We start from the raw sequence: 10,169 nt of genomic DNA, 5'->3' as shown, positions 1-10,169 counted from the left end.
TCCCTTGATGCGAAACGAGTTTGCTTCGCTCTTATTGAGCCAGACCAACTGACAGCGAAACTGGGCCTGACATGGGCGGCACAGTCATGCTATGACTGCCTTGTCAAGATGCCACCGAGACAACTGCTTATCTCGAGGACGAACATTTGTGGGAGACTGAAACGGAGCTCAAGAAGGTACATGAAGACGAGAATAATCACCGAGGGGGTAGCGATTAGGAAGATGATGAGAGCGAGTAGGGAAGCTCCGGCCACAAATGGACGGGACTCCTACTCCTCGTACAACGTCCTCGCAGGCGATTACGCCGTGGTATAGTCGAACCCGTATCTATGAGAACACTCACTAGCTTGGAGCCGCCTATCTCCCAGCATCAGTCAATATGTCATCTCTCGCCTTCCCCGTCAAGCAATAGCGGCTCTGCCCTCCGGCTGTGTAGATCGCCATGTCAGCATTGGGCCTCCAAACTAGAAATCTTGGCAGTAGGCTGCGTGAAGGTTCGAATCGATGCGGACAATGAGACGTAGAAGGCACCAGTAAGACCCAATGAGCCAAGCTAGCCGCGCGACGTTGCTATATAGTGGATAGGAACTGTAAAGCGAATAGATGTGGAACCAGCGTGCATAGTCGCAGTCTGAGCCTGATGGGAGACGTCCAAGCAGTCGGCTGAAGCCGGAGGAACGGGCGCTCGCTTTTCCCTTCGCCCGCGACTCACCTCTATGTCATGACCGGTTGACCTCATGATATGAGACATCGTCTATGCATCGCTCACTTTCGCGATCAAGTCAAGAATACCAAAGCTTGGAGCGATAGAGCCTTTATTTGTCCAGCCTTGACATTCTTTCACATTACACTTTGCGAGCTCGGAGCTCCCTCCTTGGTGAGCACGGTATCTCACCCTTCCCCCAAACAACAGTACTATCTAAAGGTCTCTTACTTCACTTATAGCCAACGAGATGATTCTGTAAGTAGCGAACGTCGCTATAAACGTTGCGCTCCAATGGTAGGCGCGAAGCTGTTGTTTATGGAGTCTCCGACTCAGAGACGAGACACATGCCACAGGTGCTGATTTATATCTGTGAATGATGACTATTGATGCTCATGTAACGTTATTACATGCTTTAGCGCGACCAGCCCCATATAGTCTCCATTGCCCAGTGGTCTCGGTACGAGGCCTGCATCTAAACCATAGGCGCTATCTCCGGCGAATCGTCAGTCAATGAGTCACCAAAATTCCAATGTCAAAAAGCAATGACTGATACGTTACCGACCGCCGTTGAACGGCATCTCAATGGGTATAATTTCCGGCTCATGCGATGAGAGCGCAGTGCCACCGGACAAGCGTGGTGCGTCATGTTACTTCCCCATATCTCCGTTTTGCCGGTCATCATAACGATTCATCCATGCGGATCTCTTGTGGTCCTGTCTCACAATTTCATAGTCGTTCTGTGAAAGAGCTGTACCGCCTTGATACAAGGGACTATGTTTTAAGAGGCCTTGAACCAGTCGCCACTTCTACCGTTGTCACAACGATGAGCTCTCCTACATATCCGAGATATGAAACGTGCGTATCTTCCTGAAAATTAGCTCGCAAGCGCGACAAACCATCCTCTTCCAGCGATGTTGACGTTCTCATCATCGGCGCTGGGCCAACAGGTCTCGGTGCTGCCAAGCGTCTTCAGCAGATTGTGAGTGGCTGTGAGATTCGTCATATCAGGGAGGCAATTGACGCGTAAACCAGGACGGGCCATCGTGGATGATTGTTGACTGCAACAGCAAGCCAGGTGTAACGACTAGCTGAAAATGGAACGTGCGGGAATTGCACCACGCACAACCGTTGGACTACCCGTCCCACTTTCCCAGCCCGTTACAGCCACTAAGCACCGTTACCTCGGGTGACTAAGCCGGGTACTGCCGTACTTCTCTGTGACGGTGCGTCATCCGTGACGCCACCGTTACACCAGGCGGGCTCGCTGCGACAGACACCACCCCGGAAGGCTTCGTAAGGAACAGATTGCGTCAAACTGTAGGACACGTTCTCACAAGATCGGTGGCAGCTCTTCGATGTCGGCGGTCACGTCATATTCTCACATTACCAGTATTTCGACGATTGTCTCTGCGAAGCTCTTCCCCGCGATACAGACTGGTGTAACCATCAGCGAGTGTCACACGTCAGGTACAAGGGCCTTTGGATTCCCTATCCTTTTTAACACAACATCTCCATGCTCCCCAAGGAAGATCAGGTGCGGTGTCTCCAAGGGATGATCGATGCTTCTCTCGATGCCGCGGCGACAACAAGTGTGCCTAATAATTTCGATGAATGGATCTTGAAAACCCAAGGAGAAGGTGTCGCCAACCTGTTCATGCGGCCGTATAACTTCAAGGTCTGGGCTGTTCCAACTACTGATGTGAGTTCTCCGGTAATACGTCTGCCGAATCTCAGCATTCGTACACGGGTTTTCTAATGCGTGGCCTAGATGCAATGCTCATGGCTTGGTGAGCGTGTCCCGGCGCCCGACCTCAAGACAATCGTTACAAACGTAATTCTCCACAAGACCACCGAGGATTGGGGTCCTAATGCTACCTTTCGCTTCCCCTCCCTTGGCGGTACTGGGGGGATCTGGAGTGCCGTCGCTGACAGCTGAAGAAAGAGAACGTTCGCCTCGGTAAACAGGGCAAAGTGGTCAGCATCGACGACATACGCAAACGAGTCCTTCTCCAGGATGGAACGACTGTGAAGTATCGCCAACTTGTCTCTACGATGCCCATCGACACCCTCACGGACGTCATAGGCGATGCGGAGCTGAATAGCCTAGCCGGACGACTTGTTCACTCGAGTACTTACGTCATTGGCATCGGCCTGCGCGGCCATCGACCGGAGCGCATCGGCGATAAGTGCTGGCTGTACTTTCCCGAAGATGATTGCCCCTTCTATCGTGCGACGATCTTCTCCAACTACTCGCCCCACAACCAGCCACCCCCAGAGGTCACACTCCCCACCCTCCAGCTCGCCGATGGCTCCAAGCCACCTTTTTCCGCTCGCCTGCCCGGCCCCTACTGGTCCGTCATGGTCGAAGTCTCCGAGTCGCCCAACAAGCCGGTACACTACGACACGCTCCTACAGGACTCTATTCAAGGGCTCATCAATACCGAGCTGCTGCGTTCCGACGACGAAATCGTGTCGATCTACTACCGTCGCTTCGAGCACGGCTACCCCACTCCCTCGCTCACGCGCGACGGCGTGCTGCAGGAGCTACTTCCCCGTCTCCAGGAGCGTGGCATCTACTCGCGCGGCCGCTTCGGATCGTGGAAATACGAAGTCAGCAACCAAGACCACTCGTTCATGCTCGGGGTCGAGGCGGTGGACCATATCGTCTATGGCTCGGCGGAGCTCACGTTGAATCGCCCCGACTATGTTAACGGCAGTCGCAATGTTAGAGAGGTTTGTGGACGCGGCGCGCCCTACTGCAGGTACGTGAGAATTTAGAACCCTTCGAGTTCTCTCCTAAGATGAATTCCTCCGGTTGGGTGCTCGTTCCAATGTAATCCCTATCAAGGGGAAACAACAGAAGTGCATTGATATGTTGTTCCACTCCATATCCGACTGTGCGGCATAGCTAAGTGGCAATCAGTGTAGAGTCGGCCGCACAGGAAAGCACAGATGCAACAGCAGGAGATCGTGCCTCAGTGCTGGTATAAGCGATAGAGTTGTAGCCTGCAGTGCATCGACCGGGATGGCTAATAGCTAGCGGCAAACATGCAAACTTCCACAAGCCGGTCGCCGACCGGACTGGCGGAGTCGGGTCGTATAGTTATGTACATACATCCGTCGTCCACACCGCTCTGCCTGCACGTCCGGACGACTGGTGCTCTGTGGTGAACGCAGTCGGACAAGTATGAGACGTTTTGACATTTGAAGGAAACACTCGGCGTGGACGAATCCCATTCGACGCCTCGTGATCGGATCCCTGAAATGCCCCAGCACAGCCTGCTCCAAAGCAGTCGGCGCTCAAGCGACAAGTCATTTGAAAGTTCGCTGTAGTGTATTTCGAGTTCACCGTGCCGTGGCCCTCTGACCTGTCATGTCGACCTTGGACGACCTCGCGATCTCCCTGCACCTCTTACTTTCGGTTTCATCTACCCTGCAGTCCCCGGCGCTTCCATGGAAGGTCATCGAGAGGGCCGTCGAGCTCTGCTCCGGCGACAAGGCCACGCTGTGCGCCTTGGCTCTCACATGCAGTCAGCTCCATCCTCGCAGCCTCTTTGTCCTCTTCACCAATGTCGACCTCCGTAGCACGAAACGACTCATGGCGTTCTACGATGCTGTCCAATCTCAGCCGCACCTTCAGCCTGTCGTGCAATCTCTGTCCTTCGCGTGGGACGATCTCTCTCCGTTCCCACTGTTGTCCATCCTACCTGGTCTCCATCAATAAGATCTCCTCCGTCAATATTTACGATGTCCAACTCAGCCATCCGGGTCTAATCTGTGACAGTCAGTTCGCGACAGTCAGTTCGTGACGGGCCTTCTGAGCCTGGCATATTCCTGAATATTCGGAAGACGATCTCCTGGTCGAACGAGTTTCGCAGATGGTTCCGGCCACTAAGCGAGAAATGGATGCTGACCGAGAACATCCGATACTGTGAGTTGAATCTAGAGACCATGATATTGCGTGGGATGTTGACTTGAGTAGCTGGTAAACCCGGGCATGACTCGGGCGTCACCGCACTTGTCTCCTCAGATGGGCGGTGGCAACAGCCTCAAATGATAACACCATCATCCTGTGGGATGCCCGAGATGCATCTATCTCGCAAGAGTGGTTTACAGACAATGGGGAGGTCCGAGATTTCGCATTCTCACCGAACGGCCGATACCTCGCGTCTGCATGTGAAGATGGGAAGGTCGCCATCTGGGACATCAGCGATAGCTCACGACGAGTCGCCACTTTCGAAGGTCATCCTGCTGCTGTCCGAAGCTACGCATGGTCGAGCGATGGTGCTTACATCATATCCCCCGATCGTAGCAGAACTACACAACTTTGGGATGGGCGAACGTTCCGACCGGTACCCCTTGACGGTCACGCAAACAAGACAACAAGCATCAAGCCCCTGTTCTCTCCTGGCAGCCGCTGTCTTTTTGTGCACAATCTGGGCGAGTGTGGAGTTTGGGACGTTCTGCATGGCGCATCCCTCACACTCCCATTCCAGCGGGTTGGCGAGCGTGAGCATCCCCTCAGAGCCACGTTTAGCCCCTCGAGCGCGCACGTCGCGGTTGTGTATCACAACGGGGTGATACGTGTCTGGGACACGGCGACTAGACAGGAGCCTCTCCAAGTCTGTCAGGCACAAGGGTCCGACAACAATCTCGTATTTTCCCCGGACGTTCGGCTGCTGCTCTCAGTGTCGCGGGCCACGATGGTACAGATATGGGATACACACGCTGGCGCCATGGTCCAGTCTCTCGAAGGGCACGAGTGACGGGTGTGCAAGACATGCTTCTCCCCATGTGGGAAGTATGTCGCCTCTGCATCTGAAGACAAGACGGTGAGGGTGTGGAGGACGAGTGATGGATCGTGCTTGGCGACGCTCTCCGACCACGGTGACAGGGTCTGGCATGTTGCGTGAACTCCCGACGGGACGATGTTCTGGTCTGCGGCACGCAATGGGGCTGTCTTGGGTCGTCGATTACAAGACATCATCCCGGACGAACTCAGAATCTAGGTAGAGACATGTAGTGAACCGATGACGCCCGTTTTGATTCGCATCTCGTCCGTCTGCATCGAAGTGCATGTATGCTATCCGTCAGTGCTGCCTCTCGCCTACGGTCCTCTGTACAGCCTCGTTGATGGTCCGTACGACTTTACTGCAAGGGCATGAGAAGTAACTAGAACCCTCAGGGACCCCTCCTAGGAGTCCCTCTAGTTTGGGTGCCCTTTCCAATGAATATGATGCGTGTAGAGGGGTGAACAACGGAAATGCCTTGGATATGTTGTTGCGTTCCATATGTGACTGCGGGGTATAGCTACGCGGGTATGGGTGTCGGACCCGAAGACGCCGCCGACGGCATCGTGTCAGGCCCGTGGCGGTGATTAGCGGTGGGCGCGCAACCGGACCACACCGCCTTCCCAAACAAAGGAGTCATCTCACTGCCCTGAGAATCGTCATAAAGGCCTGATGTCTATGTAGTCATCGACAGGCGAAGGCTGTCCAGCTTTCCCATTGGACGTTCTGTATGGGTATTGCGGTAATGCCAACCCTTTGACAGCCGGCATTGACTCCTCTCCGTTCACCACAAACGGAACCACGAGCGGCGACGTGAGGCACGTCGTCAATTTTCCTCGACTTCGCACTCCAACAGGCAAGGAGCCTTCGCTGACCCGAAATCGGAGGAAACGCAGAAGACGATCTTGCGCTCGGATTTGAAATGACGGTCAATGCTGTTCGACTATCGCTGCCACGTCTCTGACTAGGACTGACTAGTACTGACTACTGACCAGCGTGCCAACGGCGTGGGACATCGCCACGACTCTGCACGCGAAGAATTTTTGCCATTACCTGTGTCGTTCGTACCTCATTGCTTTCTGAGTCTTTCATTGTCCCATCAGGTGGAACGTGTCAATCATCGTATCTGACCGGTATCAGCGCTCGACATCTATCGGGGTCTCTCAGGGTCTCTGTGGCGCATGGTGTGGTATAAGAACCAGCAGAGTCTATCCGAACTCACAACGCCCCTTCAAACATTTCCCTTCACATCATGGCTTCCACGAGCAGCTCTAGCAACAGCGACATTGAGCCTACCTCGTCCGTTGCGCCCACTCCTGCCACGACCGAGTCGTCCGCCGACCTCGCTCCCTTGAAGCTGGATGTGAAGTTCGTCGACTCACGATGGGAGGAAGAGTCGGATTCGTGGAAGTACAACGACACCACCAACCCTGACGTACCAGCTGAACAGGTGCAGCCCGTGGGCATTGAGACCACTGGCAACGACGACTGGGAAGACTTCTGCTTTGTGGTCGTACGCAAGTACTCGAGGTCGCAGGAGAAGTCGCAGCGAACAATCTCCTTCGAGATCGTCCTCAAAAGCCCGTATCTTGTGCAGGCGTGCCAAGATGTCATCGGCGACGTACGCAGTATCTCGTGGAACTCGGAACCGATCAAGGTGTGTGCTCACTTCCCGCGGATCTCTGGGTTTGTCGATTCTTAACACTCTTGTGCCCATTTCAGCTTGATCCCAAGATGCTCATCACGTATATGCCACGCTTCGAGGAGCACGAGAGGAAGCTTAGCTCTCGTACGGACCGCACGGAGGAAGACGATCGCGTGCTCAAGTCACTCGGGGTCCTTCTTGCGTACTTGCGCAAGAACTACAAACAGACACTCGCGCGCATTGCAAGCCTCACCAAGAATCACGAAATCACGTTCGACCTCCTCTACGCTATTCTCATCCCCGGAACGATCGTCATCAGACGTTGTCCCGTCACGCGGGAGACCCGAGCGATGAAGCTACTTCGTGCGGAGAAGTACGTCAACAACTGCGGACAAGAATACTGGCGGCTGGAGTGCGATGGGCTGGAGTGCGCGGCCGATGAGGATGACGAGGACGAGGACGACGTTGGGTGGAATGACGATGAGTCGAAGCGGTCGCGGAGGTTCGGCATGTCTGAAACCACCTCTCAGATCCGATGGTTCCCTGGCGTGGAGAAGATCAACATTTTGAGCGTTTTCCCGATTGAGTATCACCCCGACCCATCTGCGCTGAAGGCGGTACTGTTGGAACGTGCGCGCCGGTGGGTGTCCCTGTGTGGTGTGCACCACATGCACTACAAGGGGACGGCTGGCCGGCATGAGTGGGTCTCAGGCGACCTGAAGTTCAAGAGGTACGGAATCCGGTCGAGGGTCATGATCGACAAGGCTGGCCTCTCTCGCGTCGACGCAGACTACGAGCTCCCTACACCCGACAGGCTTTTCCCCGAGCGTCCAAACGACAATGGTGTGTATGGCCTCACGGACGATGAGCTGCTCCTGGCTTCTCCTATCCTCTACGGCTTCAGCTTGACGGACAAGCTTTGGCTTGAGTTCAACGTCAACCTTGTCACCCCCATTCTTTGGAACGACGAGGCTTTTGCGGGACTCGTGCTTCCCCCAGAGCGCAAGACACTTCTCCGCTCCCTCATCGAGGCACACAGACGCCTCAACTCTGGCGGTGCTGGTGGTTTCGATGATTTCGTGCGCGGGAAGGGTCAAGGTCTCGTCATCAACCTCTTCGGTCCACCGGGTGTCGGAAAGACGCTGTCTGCGGAGGCGACGAGCGAGCACCTCCGTCGACCACTTTACATCGTCGGTAGCGGCGACCTTGGTACGACGGCGCACGAACTCGACCAGGCGTTGGACGAAGCGTTCGACCTTGCGGCCGCGTGGAACGCGGTATTGCTCATCGACGAAGCGGACGTCTTTCTCGAGCAACGCTCGCTGCATGACATGGAGCGTAACGCGATGGTCGCCGTCTTCCTCCGGCACATCGAGTACTATCGAGGCATCCTCTTCCTCACCACAAATCGCATCAAGACGTTTGACGAGGCTTTCCTCTCCCGCATCCACGTCGCGCTCCACTTTAACGAGCTCACCGTGCCGACCAAAGTCCAGATCTGGCGCGCGTTCTTGCGCAAGGCGGGCCTTGACCAGGCAGAGCTGTCGGAAGAACTGCTGACCAAGCTCGCGCAGCGCGACATCAACGGGCGGCAGATCAAGAACGCGTGCAGGACGGCAACGTCGCTCGCGATCAGCCGTGGGGAGCAGATGCGCTACGAGCATCTCACGGAAGCGTTGAACGCAATGGAGGAGTTCATGACGGAGTTCGCGGCGATCTCGCAGGCGAACGATTGAGCATTAGTGCACACAAAGCAGCTCCCGGACAAGTTGTAGCTGTACCGCATTTGGAACATCGTATGACACACATATCTGTCATGTCTACACACATATCATAGACGTTGTATATACCCTCCATGTTCGTCTTTGTTTGTAGCTCCATCGGGCCGTAATTTCACACGTTGAGCCCCTGTGCCTCATCCCGAACGTTTCCTGAGGACTAGGGTCCTATAGTATCCGAGCTAGCGCAGGCTGCGTTTCTCGTCAAGGTAGCTTGACAAGATGTCGCGTACTGGTCTGTAGTGAATTGGCGTCTCGGCGACATCGCCGGTCTCGATCCCTAAGCCCACAGAACTACGAATTTCGGAATGTGTCCAAGTACAGATAGAACTTAGTATATCAGGCGACGTACCCGTGTGCGGTGTATAGCCTGTAGGCGGGAATGGGTTGTTGCGAGGGTGGTGCCGTTACCCGTATCGGAGTTCATGATGCCAATCCAACGACTGCAGTACGGGGGTAAGTAGGGGCAAATAGTCTGGTTAGGATATGTTCCATAGCAGTACAACGTACAGTGGACGAAAACCTACAAATGAACGGGACAAAGATAGTGACGTATGGTACAGCGCAGAGTCCCTAACAACAACGTGTAGCATCTGAACTAACGAGCAATAGATTGGATATGATAACGACCCCAGAGCATGCAATTGATACAGGTGGAAGACTCGGCCAACAACGCACAACCAAGAATAAACGCACTCGATAACCAAGGAGGACACACTGGCCGAGAGATATGTAGCCCTAGCTAACAGACTCAAACTAGCTCGAAGAACTGCGGCAGCTTCGCCCAGAACTCCCGCCTGAACGCCTCGATCCTCGCCACGATCGCCCGGCCACAATCCGCACACACCCCATGCCGCGCGCACTGTCCGGCCACGTTCGGCACGACGCCCGCCCACTCCTCGAGCGGCTCGCGCCCGGGCGGTATCACGCTCGCGTCGTTGGTGCCCAGTAGCAGCTTCGGCACCATGGTCGCCCAGAGCTGCGAGGCCCCGGTGAGGCAGCGCAGGCGCGCGTGCGCGCCGTCCATCCCCTGGTGGTGCGGGAGCGGATCGAGCGTGGGGACCGCGACGGCGAACGCGGCGTGGTGCGCGCGCACGCGCTCGATGCCCACGACGAGGCGCTCCATGTCGGCCGCGGCGAGCGGGGCGAGGTGGTGGCCGAGCGCGGCGCCCCCGAATTGCCAGGTCGTGCGCGAGAGCGCGTAGAAGAGCGGGAAGAAGAGCGTGGGGTCCGCGTAGCCGCACTCGCGG

General features: G+C 55.6%; 2 protein-coding genes across 2 annotated transcripts; both read left to right on the top strand.

Annotated features, from left to right (window-relative positions):
* Positions 1–1,345: 1,345 nt before the first annotated feature.
* DICSQDRAFT_156020 (FAD/NAD(P)-binding domain-containing protein) lies at positions 1,346–3,634 on the top strand (the record flags this gene model as incomplete). The annotated part of the gene is made up of 9 exons (XM_007367240.1): positions 1,346–1,561; positions 1,616–1,685; positions 1,739–1,781; positions 1,962–1,999; positions 2,055–2,168; positions 2,232–2,405; positions 2,475–2,622; positions 2,649–3,439; positions 3,620–3,634. The coding sequence occupies exons 1-9, from the start codon at positions 1,401–1,403 to the stop codon at positions 3,632–3,634; spliced, it is 1,554 nt and encodes a 517-aa protein (XP_007367302.1). The 5' UTR covers positions 1,346–1,400.
* Positions 3,635–6,494: 2,860 nt separating this feature from the next.
* Positions 6,495–9,062, top strand: DICSQDRAFT_156019 (P-loop containing nucleoside triphosphate hydrolase protein). The gene is made up of 2 exons (XM_007367239.1): positions 6,495–7,153; positions 7,219–9,062. The coding sequence occupies exons 1-2, from the start codon at positions 6,749–6,751 to the stop codon at positions 8,875–8,877; spliced, it is 2,064 nt and encodes a 687-aa protein (XP_007367301.1). The 5' UTR covers positions 6,495–6,748; the 3' UTR covers positions 8,878–9,062.
* The last annotated feature ends 1,107 nt before the right edge of the window (positions 9,063–10,169 follow it).

Source organism: Dichomitus squalens (genome assembly GCF_000275845.1).
Source record: "Dichomitus squalens LYAD-421 SS1 unplaced genomic scaffold DICSQscaffold_24, whole genome shotgun sequence".
Taxonomy (NCBI): Eukaryota; Fungi; Basidiomycota; class Agaricomycetes; order Polyporales; family Polyporaceae; genus Dichomitus; species Dichomitus squalens.
Note: the sequence above shows the minus strand (reverse complement) of the source record. Positions and strands in the feature narration are given on the sequence as shown.